We start from the raw sequence: 24,169 nt of genomic DNA on the forward strand, positions 1-24,169 counted from the left end.
GAATTTTTGTTAGGCAGGAACACTATGTTGGCCTGTCCCCTACATGAACCTACTACTAATAGCTGATCTAAGAAGAACTAACCTCATTCAAAGATGAGTAATAGTCAGGGCCGGCCGAGTTGCTCAGTTGGTTAAGAGCTCACTCAAGAGTTTGAGCTCTGAGCAACAGCGGTTCGATTCTCGGCCCAAGCTGAGCTGCTGCTGAGCTGCCAAAAGGTGGCAGGATGGCTCAGCTAAAAATAATAATAATAATAATAATAAAAATAATAATAATAATAAAACCTTCAAAGATGAATAGTAGTCTAAATGGAACCAGAACATAATCTATACAAAGAACAACCCAAAAAATAAATGAATATGAAAAACAAATGATAGATAAACATTTACCAGACAAACTTTGTCCCCCAGCAGAAAAAAAATTGGAACAAAACATATTGCCATGATCTTTTGCTTCATTGCATCCAAGAGAGCATGATGGGTCACCAGCAACTCTACTGATGCCATCCATGAAAATTTGGCTAGGGTTCTCATTCTTGCTGCATCTGCTCAAACTGGCATGGTCTGATCCAGAAATATCGCCTCAATATGTGTGGACAGTGTTCCTATCAGTGGGTGAAGGATATTGTCTTCAATAAGTTGGAATAAGTGTACCTTACTGCAGAAACAATGCTAGCTCTTTGTACATAAAATAAATTTCAATTACAAATGTTTTAATGTGAATGTCATAATCATGTGATTATAGAAAACACTTTAAAATTTTAAAAATGTACATATTGCCTTGAAAGGACATTGTATAAGAAACAAAAGAAAGGAATAAAATGTAAGACAATGGAGATCAAGAAAGCAACAAAGGAGAAAGAAAAATAATCATGATCATAAAGCAAACCTTGGAAGCAGCACCAAGCAGAACAGATACTTCCAAATATAGAGTAAGACATGAAGAACAGAACAGAGAAAAGCAAAGGAAATTAATGGAATAAACAGATAGGTTTTTATTTGACCTATAAATAGTTTTAAAGAGAGAAAGAAAATCAATTCTATGAGATGGGAAAAAGAGATCCAAATCTAAGTGCAAATGTTATTTCCAAAGTAGATAACCAAACAAAAGAAACAAAATATATATTGTACAAAGATATAATTCAAGAAAACATTTTAGAAATTAAATGACTTGAATTTGTAGATTGAAAAAGCATGACGTATTCCAGAAAAAGTGTTAAAAAGATGATCAAATTGAAACGCATCCTGGTAAAGTGACTGAAGTTCAAAAATGTTTAGCACATCCAGGCAAAACAAGTAAGAATATATAAGGCAGCCCTGAAACTACTCCACTCTTAGGTATCTATCCAGAGAAACCCAAGATGCTGATTTGAAAAAATATATGCACCCTTATGAAAATTGCAGTGCTATTTACAATAACCAAGACTTGGAAACAACCGAAATGCCCATTGGTAGATGACTGGATTAAAAAACTCCAGTACATTTATACAATGGAGTATTACTCAGCTATAAAGAAGAATGAAATCTTACCAATTGCAATGATATGGATTGACCTAGAGAACATTATGCTAAGTGAAATAAGTCAGTCAGAGAAAGACAAATACCATAAGATCTCACTTATATGTGGAATCTAAAAAACTGAATAAATGAGCAAATTAAACAGAAGTAGTCTCAGAGATATAGAGGAAAAACTGATTATTGCTAGATGGGAGGGGGTGGGGATGAGGGAGAAGGGGAAAGGATTAGACAGCATAAATATGTAACTACAATATTGCCACAGGGATATGAAAGACAGTCTGGATAATATAATCAATAATGTTGTAAATATTTTGTAGGATGTCAGAAGGACACGTGTCTTTTTAGTGAGACCACTTCATGGGAGGAGTAAAGTCTTGACCACTGCACTACACACCTGAAGCTGAAGTTGAATAATATTGTATGTCAACTACAATTTAATATATATAGTCACGGAGTGTGGAGTACAGTGTGGGGAATGGAGTTAGTGGAATAGTAATAGATATGTATGATGTCGGGAGGGCCGTGGATTGGGAGAGAGGGGTTGTCACTTTTTGAGGGGCAAAAAGTATAACTATTGCATTGTTTTGTACACCTGAAACTAATTTTAAAAATGTATAAAACAAAACAAAACTAGAAGACAGTGAATCAGTGCCTACAAAGTCCTTGGAGTAAAAAAAAAGAACTCATGAAATGTGGGATAAGAAAGGTTTCTAGGGCACAAAATTTAAGGCATCCAATCTCAGGTGCCAACACTATGCTTGCACAAAAGAGTACCTTGTTAAATTCTGTGTCCTAGAAGCCTCAGCTGCCTCTCCGTAATACCAACCCTGGATACTAGCTAAAAAATAAGATGTTTTATAAGCATGAATAAATTAAAATATATGTATAATATTTTATAAATCTGTAATTACAAAGGTAACCATTAGTAGGTACTAGTAGAACTAAAAAACGGAACACAGAATTTCCACATTAGCAGAAGAAACATGCACACATAATACACACAATAGAGAAAATATATACCATATCAATGAAGAGAAATGAAGCAATAAAATATATTGAAAACATGAAATGTAACATAATGAAGCACAAAAAGCAGCCATATTAATAATTGTTAATAAGGTAAACACACTGTGACAGAGACAGATAGTTTTTCTCAATGTCTATTACGTGTTTCTTACTTATTAAAGAGCCTACAAATGTCAGTTAAGCTTCTGGCCACCAGGACAGACAAACTTTAATTTTCCAGGGGCTCTTACATGAAGATTTGGTCATGTGACTAAGTTGTGACCTATAGAATAGGAGAAGAAAAGATATGTACAACTTCTAGGAAATAATTTTAAAGACAAAGGTTATTTGCCCCTCCAATTCTTTTTCCCCTTCCACTAGCTGGAATACATATGAATGGTGGTATCTGAGTCGTTTTGGGTCACAGATGGAAAATATGTGTTGAGGATTGAAGAACAATAAAATATAAGGAACCTGAGTCATTAATGATTTAATGACTGAAATTGCCATACCAATCCTGAACTACCGATTCCTATATTTACATGAGAGAAATAACTTTGTGTTTTGTTTAAGAAACAAATTTCTGTCATTTAGAGCTGAACTAAATCCTTGTTAATATACTCATCTACTATAAGAAATAAATTCTCAGATTGCATCATAGAATGTACCAGTAGGCAGAATTCTTAGATGGTCCCTATGATCTCTAACTCCTGATGTTACTATTGGATTGTTAGTTTACATGGCAAAAGAAATTTTGTGGATGTAATTAAGGTTACTAACCAGTTGACCTTAAGATTAGAGATTGTCCATGTGGGCCTAATCTAATTGCATGAGTTCTTTCAAAGCATAGAGTGTAGCTGGTAGCAGGAAAAGTGAGAGAATTGTGAAGAGTGACATGGATTTCATGTGAAGAAGGTTCTCTGTTGCTGAGATGAGGAAGCTGTGGGGCAAAGACCTGAGAGTGGACTCTAGTTGCTGAGAGTGGTACTTGGCCAACAGAGAGCAATAAAATGGGAGACCTCAGTCCTACAACCACAAGGAATTGAATTCTTCTAATAAAAGAAATGAGCTTGGACAAGGAACCTGAGTTCCAGCTGAGAATGCAGCCAGTCTATGCCTGGATTTCAGCCCTGCACAGTTACCTGCTATTGTTCCTATTTTCTAGGCCTTGAACCATAAAGCTATCTTACTTTTTCCTATTGTATTTTTGGGGGCTCTGAATCCTAAATCTCCATCTATTATAGCTACTAAGTTTTATGCATTATACTTTGGAAATTCCAGCCATATTCATCCCATCTTCTCTCCACAACAACCAACCTAGTGCAGGCCCTTGTCATCTTGTGACTGAATGACTTTTACAACATCACAATGAATTTCCCCAACACACATTCACTTGCCCACTCATGTAATATTCTTTATTAAATTTATGTTGCTTAACTCAGCTTTTATCACATCATTTTTTATTCTAAAACTTTGTTTTATTTCCTAATTTCTGTTATAATCAGTTTAAACTTCCCTTCTGGCATTTAAAACAATCCATAATCTGACTCCTTAATCTCTGCAATTTAGTTTCTCTAAAGTGAAAATTCTGTTATAGTCAGTTCTGTGTCTTCTTGACCTTGCTTAGGTTGTCCTATTCAGAATAGGGTCAAATCTTGTCAATACTTAACCATATCCTATCCCTTTTTCTAAATGTATCTCATATATGGGGTCATCAGGAGTTTGCTTGCTATGTATTCCAGCCCATATTGACCTCCTTTTCTTAACTCCTGAAGTACTCATACGAGTATTTTGTAATATCTCTATTTTCTTAACTCCATGATATCTATACTATCATTGTTCTTTTTATGAGCATGTGTGTACATGTATTTTCCTATCTCCCATTCTAGGCTATAAGCTCCTTGAGAACAAGAAGAATGCTTTGCACTTCTTTGACGGTACTTAATCACAATGCTTTATCAAAATTAGACATGCAGCATAAATAGTTATTCATTGATTTCAGGCAGTGAGGCTATTTGGCAATGTATTTGTTAGTCAAAAGGACCCTATTGAAGCCTCTTCAAATCAGACAATAACTACCATATTTGTCTGTTCTGTAAATACATATCTTTATTGAACTGTTACTAACCTAAACATAGGTATTATATAAGACAAGCTCTTAGGTCTCTGTTTTATTTTGTTTTTTTTTCCTATCCCCACTTGTTTCCATATTGATCTGATTGTAAACTGAGAGTGGCACCTCTAATTCTGGTGAGTTAATTTTTAATTCATTTCTGCAATAATTCTATATGTTGTGATTACTAGGTGGTGGTGGTTTTGCACTTGAACTGAGTTGATAAAGTGAAAGCTACTGTAGCAGCACAGGTATAATTTTCAAATAAATTATGTTTTTTCTTGTGGTTTTTAGCAAGTTTCATTGTCCTGACAGCAAACATCTTGTATTTTTAAAATTGTCTTGTATAAATGTACACGTATGTGTGTGCACGCATATGCAATAGTATGTATATCAGTTAGTATCCTTTAATTTGACAGTGACAGATTACCCTATTCAACCTGGCCTAAGGGCAAGGTGAATGTTTGGCTCTAGATGTATATTTGTCTTCAGGTATGGCTTGATCAGAACTCTGTTTATGTCACCAATATCCAATTTATCTCTGTCTCTTGGCTTAGGTCTACTCTCTGAGTATTAGTTACATTGTCAGGCTGTGTAGTTGGTGGCAGAAACTCTTCTAGTGGGAGAGGAAAACCTTACTCTTTCCCAGGAACTCCCTTTGGATTAGTCATTTTCCCAACCCTGAAACAATCACAGTAGCCAAGAGAAAGATTTGCTGATTATTTAGGCCTATTGCCCACCTGTGGGGCTGAAAATGAGGTCAACTTCACTCAAAACATGAGGGTCAGAGGGTGTAGTTTACAAAATTTAAGATGCAGTTTTACAAAAAGAAGGTTGAAAGCTACTGACTAGCAAAAACAATAGCTTACTACCACTGTTTGGCCTAGTGTTTTATTCCCATGACCTGTGCTTAATACTCATATTGCTTCTGAACTTGTTGTTTTTGGAAGAATGCTCCTCTGTTTTTTTTAACAGCTTTATTGAGATATAGTTTACATGTCGTACATATAATTCAGTGGCTTTCATTACATTCACAGTTATATGCATCCATAACCACAGTCAATTTTAGTATATTTCATCACCTCATAAAAAGACCCCTTACCCTTTAGCTATGACACCTCCAGGCCTCTGTCTTCCGACCCCAAAAACTACTTGCTATCTCCGTATATTTTTCCTATTCTGGACATTTCATACAAATAGAATCATATGTGGAATTTTGTGTCTGGCTTCTTTCACTTAGTATGCTTTCAAGATTTGTCCATGGCATAACATGCATTAGAATTTATTTCCATTTAATTGCCAGATAATGGTCTATTGTATGGATTTTTTTTATCCATTCACTAGTTGATGGACATTTTTGTTGTTTCTACTTTTGCCCTTCTGTTTTCACAGGGAATGTTCTCTCTCTTTCCTCCCCCCTTTTATGTTTCTGCTGTTTTATTTTACTGATTGTTTTTAACCATCTTCAAGATTCATATGCATCTATATATCATTTTTCCCAGTTGAGAGTTATTTGTTATCCTGAGAATGAGATAAATGTGGTTTTTCCCTCAGATAAAAATAATCTTCTGTCATATCGGTGGTCATGAGTAAAGCTTTTCTCTACTCTGTGAGATGTAGAGGCTGCTCCTAAAAGAGTAACTGAAACTTTTTTGGCAGTGATCCATAATATGAAATACATTCCCCATTACAACCCAATCAACACATGTGTGTGAGTGTGTGTGTGTGTATTAATGTTTCAAAAACACTGCATACAATGCACTGTGATATCTTATCTTATTCTTTTCTAGTCTATCATACCCTACCCCTTACCCTAACCTTCCCTACCCTACCATACTCTATTCCATTCTGTTACAACCCATCTCATCCTATCCTACCTTTCCCTACCCCATTATTTTTTTCTATTGTTTTAATCATGCTTTTCATGACCTTATACATTGATTTCACAACCCATTAATGGGTTACTACCTGATGTTTCAAAAACACTATCCAAAAATATTTCTTATCTTTCTGATGTGATGGCTCAAGAATGATCTTTTCTTTTGTTGTCCGATGCCCATCAAATGTCAGTAGATAATATAAAGCCCCAATGTTCCCAAACTACTGACTTTGAAAAGCAAAAGAGTAATTTTGGTACCATTTATCATGTTGGAAATGACTAGAGTAACTGTGCTATGTATATTATCCCCTTCTCTTGGGAATTAACTTCTCTGTTATCACCCATAATATTTGTTTTGTACCAAGAATCTAGTTCTTACCATTTAAATGTTGTTACCATGACCATCTCTTTATGGGCCTTCCCATCTGTATTTTAAAGGATGCCTTAAGGGGACAAGGTTTCTCTGGAGTGGCAAGTCCAAAAGAAGCATAAGCAAAATGTTCTGTATGGAAATTATAGTAACCTGAAATACTGTTTAGGCTCATCTCACATATGATCTCCTTTACTAAATTTAGCTTTAACAACTTAGGTTCTAGAAGGAAGGATAATTGCCAGTCAAAATTGAAATGGCAATGAATAAAATGTGTCTCTAGGACACAATGTGATAATATATTAATAACAAACTATTAAAGAAAACTACAAGTTCCACCACCTTACATAGCACCTCCTCATAGTTCCTCAATAAAAGGACATACATAATCTCTTCCTATGATGACTTTATTACTGACTTTACTCCTTTCCCCCTCCCACACCTCTCCCCCATCACATATAAGCTGGAAAAACCCCTCCAAAGTACCTCCCTACCTCCTATGCACAAATCTTCCTTTCCCCTTGCCTTTATTCCACCCCCAATCCTCTTGTACTTGTGACTGCCATTTCCAAAATAATCCAAAATATAAAATTGACAGGAAACACAATCTGATTAAAGAGAAGGGCAAAAACTGCAACTTCCTTTTTTCCTCTTCACCTGTCAATTTGATCTTTCAGAGAACTTAATTTCTGACTGAAAAACTACTGCAAAATTAAAATTGAAATATAACTGCACACAATAAAGGGCTCAAAGATTCCTAAAAAGGAATAAAATAAAGATATCACAACTCTCCAACCTATTACGTTTCTTATTTTACTTACTCTATCCTTTTAAAAATCTATATTTCTAGCATGGTTCATCATAACAGCTCTATCAGTCATTCAATTTATTCTTTTTTTGTGTGGAGTTTTTTCCATGTGTGGAGAATTTCACACAAAGCAGTGCATTTAAGTCATGCCCAATAATAGTTAGAAAAGACGGTTTTGTATATATATTTTCTAAATGACAGACAATGCCCAAATCAGGGAAGAAAAGATAGAAAAGTCATCAGTAAAAGTATAGTATATTCTTCTATAGTTAAGGCTTATCCTGATTTCAATGAAGAACTATGATTTATAAAGGAAAATACAAGAAAATGTGGATGCCAGTTGTCAAACGTAAAATACATGAAAGCCTTACAGACCTGTGAAATGGCAAATACATTTTCATTTATTTATTCATGGGCACTAATGACTTTGATTAAGTCAGAACATCTGAAAATAACAATAGTGAAAATTACATAGGTTAGCAGACTATAAAGTAGACATAAATTAATGTTTTTTATCTTTAGGGATGTTGGTTATTATTCAGCCTTCATGTATAAAACGTTTTTTACATGTCCATTTATAAAATAGGTCATTTTTAACCCAATTCAATTTTACATTTTTCTATTATCTTACTAGGCAGAGTTTCATACAGTAAGGCTGGACTTGTTTTATCTTTTATTGAATAAGAGTATCCTACTTGCCCACAGTTAATGTGTTTTACTACTTTGAAAGTAATTATTTAAACTTAAATGTGTTTTTCACTATTTTGCCTAACAACAGTTTAGAGTTTAGTTAAAGTATGTCTTTAAATTGTGAGAGTCTTTCCCCAAATAGTATCTACAAAACATATTATCTGTTGTGCTATTGTAGTAAGTTTTTTATAATTGGCATTTTAATGTCTTTTGGACCCTGAAAATGATACTACATGTACTAGATTAATGCTCCTCCTTATTTTTGATTTGGACTGATAAATCTACTTTTTGATAGGAAAAATATCTACTTGAAATAATCTGCCTCTATTTTTTGACAGATAACTAAGCTGAAAGGCTAACTTCATAGTTTCTTGACCTTCTTCAGGCCAATAATCAAAGCTTGTACTGCACTTCAGCAAGTCACTTCCACTCCTTCCCAGTCACTAAATCACCTCTGGTATCATCTACAACACTAGGCCCTGAAAACTCAGTAGCTACCTATCTACCCTTCAGACCATCTCATGCTTTTTTTAAAAAACTAATCCTAACACTTTTATATTTTGAATTCATTGACCTACTTGTGTTGCACCATCTTGTCAATCCTGAACTTTGGATCACTTTCACTTTATGCTTTGTTTCTTCTTTCTCCCGTTATGCTGATCATTGCAAAAGAAAATCATATACCTGATAGATTGGTGACACTGCAAATTCATAGTATCCAGCCTTAATCAAGCCCTTAAGACCACCCCCATGTCCTTTTAATTTTGTCCCCAAGTCAGCTTCCTTTCGTAAGTACCTTCTTCTTACTGCTCTAACGCCATTTTCTTCAAACCACTTACTTTATCCACACCCTCACAGACAGCAAAAAATATTACTTCCTACCTCATAAAGAAAATAAAGGCCATTAGTCATGAAGTTCTGTTGACTTCCTATCACTGCACCTTCAACCTACTTGTATTTATACTTAGTCTTACCAGGGGCCAGCTGAGTGGCTCAGTTGTTTAAGACCTCACTGAAGAGTGCAAGCTCTGAGCGACAGTGGTTCAAGTCCTGGCCTGAGCTGAGCTGCCACCGAGCTGCCAACAGGTGGCAGGATGGCTCAGCTAAAAAAAATGTACTTAGTCTTACCAGAATTTTCATAGTCAGAAGTAGTCTTCCCCCTTCTCAATGTCAATTCTGATTTTGTGCTTTTAATTACATACATTCCTTGCCTCCACCAGAGCTTAAGCCTTTAGTTCTCTCCCACTTGCATTATTAATTTCTCCATTCTCTTGTAAATATTTCCCCTTTTTTTTGAAGATTTTTATTGGGGAATTGGGGGGATGGGAACATTGCTGGGGAATTGGGGGAAGGGGAACAGACACGTTGCTGTCGTTTTGTTCTTCAGTCTAGTTGTGGAGGACGTTGCTTCACTGGCCCAAGTTGGCACCATCATTGCGCTCTTCCCGGGCGAGGCACATCAGTCTCTGGCTTCTGTACGACCACTCACTGCGCTGCTGGCCACTCACGCTGGCTGCTGGCTACATATGGTAGCCCATGGCAACCCACTGCCACAGGGGCTGCAGCCTATGCCGTCGCCTCTCAGCAGCCCAGCTCCAGGTTGAGCTGTTGTTCAGCATCTTAGCTGTGGAGGGCAGTGTCACTGGCCCTCATATGTGGGATCCGAACCGGGGCCCTCTGGCATCCCAAGCCAGTTCTTAACCATCGCGCCACTCGGCCAGCCCTCCTTTTTTTTTTAATGGGGGAATTGGGGGAGGGGAACAGTGTTGGGAAACTGGGGAAGGGAATCAGCCAAGTTGTTGTTCTTCAGTCTTAGTTGTGGAGGGCGCCAATTGCTATCTGGCTTCCCATCGGCAGCTCGTAGCCTCTAAGCTCAAGGTGCTGGGTTTAATCTTAGTTGCGGGTAGGCGTAGCCACCATCCCATGCAGGAGTCAAACCAGCAGCCTTGTTGTTAAGAGTGCATGCTCTATCCACTGAGCCATCTGAGTGGCAGCTCAGTTCAAGGTGCCGAGTTCAGACTTAGTTGCGAGGGGGTGTACCCCACCATCGAACAGGCAGTCTTGTTGTCAGGAGCACATGCTCTCACCAGCTAAGCCATCCTGCCGCCTGTTGACAGCTCAGTGGCAGCTCAGTTCAGGTGCAGTGTCACTGGCTCATGTGGGAATCGAACTGGCAGCCCTGTTGCTCAGAGCTCATGCTCTTGAGCTAAATCTTAACCCACTGAGTCACTCAGCCAGCCCAATATTTCCCTTTTTATGATTCAGTCCTCATTCTTCATGGATTGTTCCTTACTTTTTTTCAGATCTTAACTTAAATATATCCTGCTCTGTGAGTCTTTGCCTGAACACATTATCTAAAATTACAACTTCAGATACCTTACCTCCTTCTCTGCTTTAATTTTTCCTTTTGACCTTGTCACCATCTATGTCTAACATACCTTAACTTACTTTCCTTAGTATTTATCAGCTTTCCCCACTAGAATATAAACTCCTTAGGGCAGGACTTTTTGTTGAATCCTTATTAGCTGTAACTATGTTTGGCACATAGAAGGAACAAAAGTACTTATTGAATAAAATCAATAAACAACTAATTTGACTTCTCTTTTCACTAACCTGTTACAGTCATAAAGATCGTCACTGACATTTGGCCAACTCCTCACTTGAACTTTCAGTAGAAGTTAGTCCTATTTTCCAATTGTTCCCTTAAAAAATGATTTATCTAGGTTCTGCAACAATTTTAGGCACCTTCGCTGATGGCTTTTCATCATTCTGTCATTTACAAGTATCAGTGTTCTTTAGAGATCTGTCTTTGGACCTTTTCTTTTCTTTTGTATATTATTTTTCTTAGAAATATCCATATCCATAATTTCAATAACACAAGTGGCTTCCAAATCTAGAACTCTAGTCCCCACTTTCCACCTGAACTATTTCTAATGTCTATTTGGCATCAATGGGATGACTTACGTGTTCTTCAAGCTCAGTGCAACCAACTCCAATTCATTATCTTCCCTTCTTCCTGAATGCCTTGTTTTAATTAATGGCATCAGCGTCTATCCGGTTTCCCAATGTATGTGTATTTTAAATTTATCCTAGGCCCCTTCTTCTCTCCTATCACCAATTTTACTCCAAGTTCTAACAGCTCTACTTTCTCATTCCATTTTTAACATATCCCCCTTTTTCCATGTCTAACACCTCTGCCTTAGTTTAAGCCCTCATAGTGTTTCACATGTGATACAACAATCACCTAACTGGTTTTTCTACCTTTAGGTCTGCCCTTATTCAATCCAGCGTTTACACTGTCACCAGAAATACCTTTGTACATGCAAATCTTCCCATACTAAGTCCCCTCTTGAAGCATTCAATGACTATCCATTATGAGATAAACTTACATTACATAAAATCTCACCCCAACCTAACTCTGAAACCTCTGAAACTCTGCAGGCATATTCATTTATTCACTTTTATTTCAAGTACACCAAGCTCTTTCATAGCTCTACATGTACAGTTCTTTTTACCTGGAATATCAATTTCTTTTCCCCATCTGGTGAACTTCTAAGCACTGTTGAATAGCCAGTTCATCTACCAGCTCTTCTGTAAATCTTTTACAAGTCCCACAAAGAATGTCACCCTGGTCTCTGGTCTTATAATATTCTGTGTCATCATATCTATTAAGAAATACATTTGCATTGTTTTTAGACATTTGTCTCTTTCACTGGACTTTGAGCTCCCAAGCAATTAAGATAGTATAGCTGAGGAGATAGAACATATACTTAAAAGATTAAATAGTAGGGCCGGCCAAGTGGCGGTTGGTTAGGAGTTGGCTTGGGATGCCAGCTCTGAGCAGCAGGGCCCCGGTTCAGATCACACATGAGGGCCAGTGATGCTGTGCCCTCTACAGATAAGATGGTGAACAACAGCTCAACCTGGATCTGGGCTGCCGTGAGTCGCCCGCGATGGTGTATGGCTGCAGTGGGGCTGGCCGGCAGATGGCGTGAGCTTTCGTGAGCTGCCATGAGCCACCATGAGTGGCCATCCAATGGCCAGCAAGCGACTGCCTCAGCCAGAAGGAGCACAATGATAACATCAACATGGGCCAGTGAAGAGACATCCTCCACAACTAGACTGAAGAACAAAAAAAAGGACAGCAACTTGTCTGTTCCCCTTCCCTGATTCTCCAACGCTGTTTCCCTGCCCCAATTCCCCAATAACATCTTTAAAAAATGAATTAAATAGTATAAATTATGGTATGATGATCATCATATGAGGGAAACAGACTAATGTTAGAAAAATGGAAATAATGGGGATTGGGTTAGATGGTCGGGGGTGTTGCACAGAGTATGTGGGTTTTGAAAGTTGAATGGGTTTTGGATAAATCAAGAGGCAAGGACCCGGCATTTCATGTAAGGATTATGTTCGGAGCCAATATGACAAAATTGAAATGGAATATAAAGGTCAATTATAAGAGTAATGATGTGTATATTGGAACAGGATGGTTTGAACTTGATTGTGGGTTGCCTGATTATCATAAATTTATTGTTGTGTTGTATATGTATGTGCATAGGCACATGCATGCCACTTAGATACAAGGCAGATTTTGATCTGTCATCTATTCTTTTCTATACATTCTCATCCCAAAATGACCAGTTTTAAACGAGAAGTTTTCTGAAGTCATCAGTGAATTTGTCTGATTTTCCTCTTGCATTATCCCATGTTCAAAGCAGTCCTCCTGGATTCTACTCAGTTCATTTTAACCTCAGTCTTTGATTTTAGGGACCAAATTATACATTGCACTGATTCTTAAGGGAAAGCAGAAAGAGAAGAGAAAGTCATAAATGGGGTAAAATGTGGTTCACAGGGGTAATTTTCTTGATATGGCAACAATTTTCAGCTGACAAAATGAAAAAGCAATAAAAGCAGCAGTGCTTATGGTTCTGCAGTTTGAACAGCAAATTGTAGCCATAGCATTGGGCATCTTTCTTGCTCTCTAGCTGTCTCTCTATTCAAAAATCTAAGATAATTAAACTTGGCTCTCCTAGTGTTTGAATGTCAACTTAAATGTCTGGGGTGAGAAAATCACAACCTATAAAATCAGTCAAAATAAACATTCTTGAAGAGTCATCACAATTGATAGTGATAGTTCCAAATGCTCTTTTGTCTTAGTATCCCTGCTTATTTCTGTACTGTTTTTTCTAAGTATTATCTGTTAAGATTAGTGGTTTGCCCTTTGCTTTCTAGCATGGCACACTGTACAAATTCTTCGTGGTAATGTTTTAATTTATTCATGATGATACTCTTTCTGCCTTTGTCCATGGAAAAAATAAAATTGAGCCATTCTTCTTCTGGCCTTCTTCAGCTACATATCCTGTCAGTGTGATGTTTATCTCAACCTGCCTATTAATGATTACATTGATTGTGTTGTATTCTAGAAGCAGCTCTGTGCTTCTGGCTTTTCAGTTTTGTAACATTTACTTCCTCTAAAAGGAAGCCCGTGTAAACTTAAAAGTTACTAATCTCCTGATATTAAGGACCAGAACTACCCCTGACCTGGGTTATCAGCTACTACCCTATTTGGTGTAACTGAAATAAGAAATTATGTGAATGGCTGAATATAGAAAGCTGTGTAATAATGAGTATATTGTAATTGGATTCTACTGTAATAACTCTTACTGAGTTTCTATTTCAAATCACTGCAAATGAGTGCTGGAAAGTGTAACAGATTTGAGGGAAGAGAAGTAGGATTAGATTTTCTAGTTTTGGGTGGATAGCCAGACTACACACTTCTTTTAATCACTGATTTTTAAGGTATTTTATGAAAGATTAAGTGGGTTTTTAAATTTTTGATCATTTGTTAATTTTTCATTTTCTTCTTATGTCCTGTCAAATACAAATTTTGGATATGATTTCTGGCTTAGCTACATATTAGTTGTGCCACTTTGGGTGAACTTTTTAAGCTCTTAAAGCCATAGCATCTTTATCTGTGGTCACTGCACAGGAGTAATGTGAGGATCTTCTAAAATTAGGGATATAAATGCATATGATAGTGCCTAACATACAGAAAGTTATTTAGAAAGTTGAAGTGTATGCATTTCTTAGTGGTTCAGTGGGAGGGAATTGGTAGACAAAATAACTCATTGAGTATATTCCCTTGTATTCCACTGGTTAGTATGGTATCAGACAAACTGTAGAATAAGGTGATTGCATTAGTTTTATATTGCTGTGTAACAAATGAGCACAAACTTAATGACTTAAAATAATATACATTTATTATTTCACAGTTGCTGAGATCAGGAGTCTAGGTACACCCAACTGGATTCCCTACTCAGGGCCTCACCAGGCTGAAATTGTGATGTTAGTTGGGACTGAGGTCTCATCTGATAATTCTCCTTTGAACTTATGTGGTTGTTGGCAGAGTTCAGTTCCTGTTGTTGTAGGACTCTTGCCCATTTTCTTGCTGACTGTCAGCCACATGGTACTAGAGGCTACTCTCTAGTCCTTGCCACATGCCCCCCTCCCATAGGCCCACTCATACCACTAATGCCCATGGCAGCTTCTTCAAAGCCAGTAAAGGAGAGAGGGGGGGGGAGAAAGGAGGACATTCTACCAAATGTTAGTAAAATGAGCCTTATATGTATAAATTGTAATGTCATTAGGGGAGTGATAACCTATCACCTTTGCCATAGTCTTTTGTTTAGAAGCAAATCACAGGTCATGCCTATACTCAAAGGGAGTAGATTATAAAAGGGCATGAACATGGGGGACACTGTAGGGCCTATGGGCCACAGTACTCAAAGAAATAATAGATAATTCACTGGCCCAAAACTTAAGAGAAATAATGGGTGTGTCCCTTAACAATACTTTAACCTGCCTAGTGAAAACTAATATTACATGCCTCTCATTTCTTTTTCCTGAGTATATGACTTTTGAAATGAATGATTTGGAAATTATTGAAGTAGTATTTTACCTTGAAACATTAATTACACAAATAACACATAATTATATGCTTATTGTAAAAATGAAGTACACTATATGAAAGTATAAATCTAAAAAGTTCTTTATTCTTCACCCCCAACCTGTCCCAACCCATTCCCCTATCTAGAGCTACTCAATGACAATAGTTTGGTAGGTATTCTGTAATATTTTTCAAACCTAAATGGGATCATGCTGTATGTGCTGTTATATAACTTGTTTTTTCTATTTTCTAACAAAGCACATTTCTATGTCAGTATATATAGATCTGCCTCTGATGCTCGATATTCATTTATACGTATGGGCAAATAGGTAATTTGCAATATTTTAATTTTATGAGCAACACTACAATGAATTTCATGTACATACATAGTTGTGCACTTATGGAATTATCCTGTAGGAAAAGCTTCTGTAAAGAGGTCTGACCTTTATTTACTGCTAAATGTCCTCCAAAAGAAACTGCATACATTTATAATCCTACCCAACAGTGTGTGCATGAGAGTTTCCATTCTTTTTCACAGAACAGTCTTTTCCGAAATTAGTGATGTATTACTTTTAGCAACTAGATAAGGGGAGCAATGGAAGTCAGTGAACATGGGGTGAGGGGGAAAGCACTAGAAACTATGGGCAGAGGAAGTGCTCATTTGGCTGGCCACAGAAAATTTAGGTAATGTAATAGTTTTTGAAAATAACTTTCAAGGCTATATTATATCAACAGATGCTATCTCTCATGGTATATAAAATTACAGTGTTTATTCTAATTCAGCCCACATTATGTACACATACCTACATGTATAGGGAGAGAAAGAAAATTAGATTACCTCATTTGCAGAGTGAACATTTTGAAAGCTAGAGAGTGAACATGCTGGGAGCATAAAAAATATCATTGAATTTTGGTATTGCTTACTATGAACTCAACAGCTCTAAGAGTCCTTCTTCAAAGCCATTTCTAAGTCACCTATGATTACCTGATTAGAGACCTCTTAAAACAAGTAAAATAGTTCTGTAAACTAGTTTATCTATTAGAGTACTAAAAACCCAAAATATATAATGAAGAATGGTATTGTGGTATTCCTGGGGCTGCAAGGAGATTTTTCAATTTGCTAATTACAAAACCTATTCAGAATCTCAAGGCTCATTCCAAACCATTGTGGTGTGTTGAGACCTGCATTTTTTGTTCAGTCTTCTGAAAATAATTATAAATGCTGCAGAAATACTCCACTGTATTTAATTTCTGACCTCTACATTCTGATAACTACTCCCATTTAGTTTTTCTGTTTTGAGTGAGAATATGTAGGAGGAATACAACAAGAAAATAAACCTTCTTTCTCCATGCTTTCTGTTTTGTACACACACACATTCAATTAATTATGTCCACATTTTGTGGATAGATCATGTAAAGTGGTACTCTTGGCTTAGTCCAATTGGTTTAATCACCTTGAATTACATGTCCAATACAGAAAGTATAGATAGACATACTACACTGACAATGCTGACAGTTGCTCATTATAAGACAGCATTAAATAATGTTTTGAAAAATTTGAAGATATTTTGTACACAAGCAATTGCTAATTAAATTATTAAATAAGATTTATACTGTTACTTAAGTTTAGAAATAAATGATTATTTCAAATATGTTCTAACTTCCTAAAATATGTTATAGTTTTGTATTATGCAATGAAAAAGAAAAGCAGTCAGTGTGTTTAGGAAATTCTGTGTGTCATATCCAGCTCTTGGTAATCAATGATGCATATTGGCATATTAAAAGCTCTGAGAAACCCTATAATAAAGAAACCTATACTGATGTGTTTAACACAAGGTTCCCCAGATCTATTTGTATTGAGCACTCTTTTTCTCTCAAAACACACACTAACAGTTCCATACATTAGGAAATTCTGATTTAAGAAATATCATTATTAGGATTAGCATGATTTAGCTGTAAAATATTTATTTCAACATTTACTATACTAGTTTCATGTCATTCCTTTTGATTCATTTGATGAAGATTTTAATTCCTTTTAAAAATACAAATATGTTTCCAAAAATTAAAATAATATATTTAGCTGACAAATTGATGGCAGCTTTTACTTGTAGAACTCATCCAAAAAAAGGATTGTTAATTAAGATTGTTGAAGATTGCATAGCCATGAAATGGAGAAGAAGATGATTCTGCATGGCCACAGTCCTCATTTCAAAAGATTATTTGATTCATGTTTCATAAAAGAAATACAGCCCTCAGAAGATGCCATTTGAAAAACTCTCATCTTTGAATTAATTTGTTTTTTCTGTTATGATTGTAGACTTTGCTTCTGAAAGATAATCTAAGGGCACCTCAAGAATTAGATAAAGAAGGACTACTGGGTCACCTTCATCCAATTGATGAACTGATAACTGTGATTGAAAATGGTGATCAACTTAAAACAAAACAAAATAAAAAAGGAAATTACTGTCAGATTGAAGTGTAGCTTTGGAAACTGAACCCTTAAAATTGTATTAACGGGGAACCTGCACCTGAGCCATGGTGGATCACTTCACTTGGATTGTGTTTAATGGCAATTGGAAATATCCTTGTTCCTTATGCTTTTATTATGTGGCACTTCAGTTTTGGTGGTTCAGCTCAGAAAATCAAGATTATTGGGAAATAAATTTTCAGTGTTTCATATATTGTCTTTAAAGTTCAGTGGTCACCACCTGCTGCTTGACACCTACTGATGTGATTTTTCTCCCCAATCAAAAGAATCAGGTCAGCACTTTCCTAGCAGGACAAAAATACTAAAGGTTACTTTCTTCCCTGTACTGTATCATGAGCAAGGCTCACACCTAGTACAATTTGGGGCATATACCTTCCTCCAACTATTCTACTCCCCCCAAGAAGAAAAAAAGTTTTCATACAATTGTCACAAGGCCTGAAATTCCATATTATCCTGTCCTTTGGGTCTAAATAAACTAAATATATTTTCTTTGAAGGCTACATTTTGACCAAGTACTTACTTGTGCAAAACTTCTAAGACTGTATCTGTTCCCTGTGCCTGGAACATTCTCCTCCCCTTTCTCCTCCCCCCATCCTTCCTAGCCTACCAGACTCCTATGCATCTTTTAGATCTAAACTTAGACGCCACATTCTCCAGATGCTTCCTCTCCCCCTCCCATACACACCCAATCACACACTGTAATGTTTCCTCACCTTGTCAAAATTTATTATTATTAGTTTCAGGTGTACAAAACAATGCAATAGATATACAAATTTTTTTTAAAAGTGTAAGTCCTGTTTTTTAAAATAAGATAAAATGTAATTTTTAATTTTTAGAAAAATTAAAGGAGTTTCTTTTATTTTTAATGCCACCCCTCAAAGGATTCAGTGGTTTCTCATCTGTAATGGGCCTACTAGTCACCTGGAATGCTTATTATACATGCATTCTTCTAGACCACAGGCTGAGAGAGACATTGTATTATGTGGCCTGTGATGGGTTAATGAATCTGCAGTTTTAACAAACGGCATAGGTGAGTCTGATGCAGATGGTTCATGGACCTCATTTTGAGAAACATTGCGAGGTCAGGAATGATAAGCAGAGAGAAAGCAATATAAATATATTAGAATAAACACTATTTGCATCAATCCAATAGTAGATTCTTTCCTTAAAATAAATACAATACCAAATGGCCGATGGTTTATTCTCAAGGACCAGGTGAATAACATATTTTACCTCCAGCACAACTTTTATTCATGTTTACTGAAGTTCCACAGTCAGTGACATATAATTTTTCAGCATGAAATATTAGTCCTGTGGAAGGGCTTGTGGTTAAAAGCCTTAGCTGTCATTAGCTATCAGAGTGTATGTAGTCTTTTACTGGAAACACTCAAAACAAAGTACAAAATGATCACCCCTTCCCTCCACCACTACAACCCCATTCAATCACACAGTCCATCAAGCCTGATAGACTGCTGCTGGGAGTGCCAAAGAGAATATTACAGAAAGGGAACTTTCTCTTAATCCAGTGTAGGTCTGTAGACTGTAGCCCATGCATTTATAAGAACTTTAGAATAAATTGGGTCAGGATGTGTCCATTTCCCTAGCAGCAGATTCTCAATTCAAACAGAATTGAGTAATTAGATACATCAGAAATGATAACCTGGAATACATTTTTACAGTAGTTTGTATGCGATAGATAGTAAAGTATTTCTATTTGTATGTCTGTGAAAATTTCTTTCTGCTTGACTAGAACTTCCAGTGCTATAAACTCTAGATGCAGCAGTAAAGGATAGGCCTTACCTATGACTAAGTAAAGATCTCGAAGAGCACCGAACTAGAGAAAGTCTGTTACATAAATTGTGCATCTTGACAGGAGGGTGAGGAAACCCACTCGTGCTTAATGTAGTTCCCCTGTGAACAAAACCAGGAAGCCAGGAAGTTAATGAAGTTCTTGATTCCACTCTGGTTGCTAATGGTAATGAATCATTGAGTGCATTCCTCTGGCATCCCAGGAGTAGAAGAATGTAAAACATAAAATTTTAAGGAAGTTAAATAAAAACACAAAATGAATAAAACACACTAAGGTGAGTAGGCACCTCAGTGAGGGGAGCTACAAGTACCAAGGGGTGCTGCTGAGGTGGATGGAAAACCCCACTGAGATCGGCATCATGCTTTTTATGGATTTATTAATATAATGAAGATACAGAATCAACTTTCAACCCCTTCTTTCAAAGAAAGCCAATTTTTGCTGAAAGAAAAAGGCTAAGGATATCTGAATTTCCTCCAGTAGACTGCTGCAGTGTTTTATGAAATATTGGGTTGTCGGAAAAGTCATAATGCATTTTTGCAATGAAAAACATAGAAAAAATACATCATGACTTTTCCGACAACCCAATATAAGTGAAAAATAAATTGATTAGCTTCCACTGAGGTTCATGCATTGTTCAAATTAGCTGAAGAACCACTAAGGAGGAATGGTGAAGTGAGGAGCAGATTTCTGAAATGGGGAAGTTGTGATGGGGGTAGGAGGAATAGAGAGGCAACAGGAACTGGCTGTGTTTAATATACTCCTAGGCTCTGAATAAAGTGGCAAGCAGCACATTGATTAGTCTCCCAAGTACTGAAGGTGTTGCAAATCGCAGTAAGAACACGGGGTTCCAGATGAATAGAATGCTGGTCAAAGCTGCTCAGGGAGTTTATGAACTTGGCATAGATCTAGAAATTTGGAAAATAATGCATCTTGGATAAAAACACTGTCTCATTTTGAGAATGAAACAATGCATAATGGGAACAAGTTTTGTTTGTTTATTACAAGTAATAGAAACACTGCTACCTAATTCTATTATGACTAGTATGCCAATAAAAATACCAAGTACATGATCACTTGTTGTTAATGCTTGCATTTGAGCTTGGACAAGGCAAAACCAACACCTTGAATGACAGCATTTGAGGCTTCCACTATTACAGGTATGTTCATGCTTAATGAAGTTTGAAAGGAGAGGTGGGATTCTGCATGCAATGGTATCATTTGATCCAAGGAAACCTGAACAGAATGACTGGCATTAATGGTGTCAAGAAATTCTATGCAGTTTTGTAGACTTGAGGAAAATATATATTTGATTTCTTTTTTCAGAAACACAAGTTCCTTGTATTCTGACCTTCAGACTATAAGTCCTTGGTAGTTAGCCTGAAAATGAGACCAGTGGTCTATGGATGTGTCTCTCCAAATCCATATGTTGAAGCCCTAATACCCAGTGTGATGGTATTTGGGGATGGGGGCTTTGGGCAGTAATTAGGTTCAGATGAAATCATGAAGGTGGGCCCCTCATGATGGTATTAGTGCCATTATAAGATGAGACACCAGAGAGCTTGCTCTCCCTCTCTCTGTCATGTGAGGTCACAGTTAAAATGTGGTCATCCACAAGCCATAAAGGGAGCCCTCACAGGTACTCAACAATGCTGGCACCCTTATCTCAGATCTTCAACTTCCAGAACTGTGAGAAAATGAATTCCTGTAGTTTAAGATATCCAGCCTATGGTATTTTGTTATGGCATCCCGAGTTGACTTAGATACAGTGTAGTTGTCATTCAACTTGGTTCCTTTTCACAAATAGAGCATCAGCAAAGGAATCTGCTGCTTGTGAGTACTTCTTTATTCACTGGGTGAGGTTTGCATATCAACCTTAATTATTTCAAACCCACAAGCTTATCCATTTTTCCAGTCATTTAACAGAATCCTGAGGAATTCTGTCAGGCCTCAGGGTTTTTCAAACATTCATTTATTCATTTCACAAATATTTATTAAAGACAAACTTTACATCAGAAGGCACACTAAGCATTGAATCATGGTAATATAGAGTTCTAGACAGCAGACTGAGAGCTTGGAAATCCCAAGGGATAATAAAGAAATATCAGAAGAGACATTGAAAACTGAGGGGTAGTGAAGGTAAATACTTATGTTGATTTGTCTAACCCAGCGCTTATAACATTATAAGTATGAGATTAAATGCTGCAAACTTTGGAATATTTCTAGGGAACCAAATTCACGTTCTAGAGGCCAATTGTTCAATGCCAGATATAACTTGCTATTGGAAAATGGACCAAAAACAAGCCAACTGAGGATGATTATGTATAAGAGACAAAGTTATTCAACATGTTCTTGATAAGTCCTGGACACTTTGTTTAGAGCCTCCAGGCATCACATATCTTTCTGTTCATTCTGTAAGTTGATGGTGGTTTCAGAGCATCTGAGGTGATAAAGACATAGTAGTTCTGACCAAAGGTAAAAAAAAAAAAGGTCCAGTATAGGTGGCATGTTGATGCTATGTCTATCAAATCCTCTCCAAATTTATTCCTTTTTTTGATCGTTCTCAGAAAGAGGCAGCTAGGTTACTGACCCGCTAGCCAAGATAGGTCACAATGTGTGCTCAGCATGTAGAGTTTTTGAGAAGCCCCAGGTTAGCAGGAAAGTTGCAGAAGCAATTATACAAAATTGGTACCCCTGAGCTGAGTTTTGTCCACTCGTTTCTAATGACGGGGAATACATGTTGCATACTGAGCAATTTTTTTGCTTTTGCAGGAGTCCTTGCTTTCATATACAGAATACAAGCTACCTAAATATTGTAGCTGGGTTTAGTTTTAATTTAAATTCTATTGCTTATCTGTTTGCTCCCCCTGTTATCCTTTTATTTCTTTAATCAAAAGGAGAAAAGTGTGTGCTTTCCGTTGAGGTAGAAAGGCATGGGGAAAATTACTTTCTCCACCCAACTGAGGGTAATATTTAGAGACACCTAACTATTTTCTATTTTTTGTTGCCTGTCATTTTACCAAAAGTATCCAGTTACATGGAAAGGTTGTTCTCCTCTGAGGCCTTAAGTACAAACTCTGTAGAAGTAATTTTAAACAGAGAAACATCTTATCCATGGTGACTATGCCCCTATTTGGATCAACAAAAAATGTAAATCACCTTGAAATAAACATAATGAATCCTATTCTAACTTCATTTCTGTTCTGCTTAGAGAAAATTGAACTAAAATGTACAAGGAAAATGGCATATTCACTTTGCTGTAACAAATTAATGCCTAGGTGTGTGTGTGTGTGTGTGTATATATATATATATATATATATATATATATATATATGAGAGAGAGCCCCAAAAATGGATACACATTTTAAGAAAGGAAAAAAACTGTATTAATTGTAATAATACATACCAATAACAAAAGATGACCACAAGTCATGTTTGACTTCTGCAATTAAAAGAGGTGGTCAGGGCCAGCTGAATGGCTCAGTTGGTTAAGAGTTTGCTTAAGAGCACGAGCTCTGAACAACAGGGTTGCGGGTTCGATTCCTACATGGGCCAGTGAGCTTTGCCTGAGCTGCGCCTAGCTGAGCTGCCAACAGGTGGCAGGATGGCTCCGCTGGTGAGAGCATATGCAGATAATAACAACATTGCCTGTTGGATGGTGGGCTACGCCCACCCATGACTGGGACTGAACTCAGCACCTTGAGCTGAGATGCCACCTGGATGGCTCAATGGATACAGCGTGCTCTTAACAGCAAGGTTGCCGATTCAAGTCCCACGTGAAAAAAAAAAAGAAGTGCTAAAAGTGGTTACCATCAGCATCCAGATACGTGTGATTACAGCAAACTACTGCTTGAGCAACATTGACCAGTGTCCACTTGTATACATTTTTTGCACCCCCGGTATATACACACACGCACACACACACATGCGCAGGTGCATGCACACACACACACACACACACACACACACACACACACGAGGTCTGACCATTAAGTTTGTGACCTCATCCTAGAAAAAGTGCTATATACCTCATTGCTGAATATCACTATGGTCACCTTCGAAGTACTCCCCTTGGGAAGCTATGCACCCATGACAGCACCTAGTCCACCCTTCAAAGCAATTTTGGAACTCTTTTTCTGAAATGGTCATCAGAGCTGTTGTTGTATTACCCTTGATGTCCTGAATGTCATCAAAATGTCTTCCTTTCAATATTTCCTTTATTTTGGGGTACAGAAAGAAGTCATTGGGGGCCAGATCAGGTGAGTAGGGAAAAGTGTTTCAATACAGTTATTTGTTTACTGGCTAAGAACTCCCTCACAGGCAGTGTTGTGTGAGCTGGTACATTGCTGTAATACAAGAGCCATGAATTGTTGGAGAAAATTCAGGTCATCTAACTTTTTCACACGGTTTTATGAGCACTTCCAAATAGTAAGCTTGGTTAATTGTTTGTCCAGTAGGTATAAATTTATAATGAATAATCCCTCTGATATCAAAAAAGGTTAGCAACATCGTTGCAACTAGGTCACAAACTTAATTGTCATATAT

The 24,169-nt window shown here is 37.0% G+C and overlaps 2 protein-coding genes across 2 annotated transcripts in view; both read left to right on the forward strand.

Annotated features, from left to right (window-relative positions):
- The window catches only part of LOC109387321 (teneurin-1-like), a 413,374-nt gene that overhangs the window by 114,225 nt on the left and 274,980 nt on the right, over positions 1-24,169 (forward strand). The gene's annotated exons all lie outside the window — the stretch shown is intronic.
- Positions 475-699, forward strand: LOC109387314 (40S ribosomal protein S29-like). The gene is given in 1 exon segment (XM_019651156.1): positions 475-699. A coding segment is annotated over 1 exon segment (171 nt). The 3' UTR covers positions 646-699.

This window comes from Hipposideros armiger, unplaced genomic scaffold (assembly GCF_001890085.2).
Source record: "Hipposideros armiger isolate ML-2016 unplaced genomic scaffold, ASM189008v1 scaffold_153, whole genome shotgun sequence".
NCBI lineage: Eukaryota > Metazoa > Chordata > Mammalia > Chiroptera > Hipposideridae > Hipposideros > Hipposideros armiger.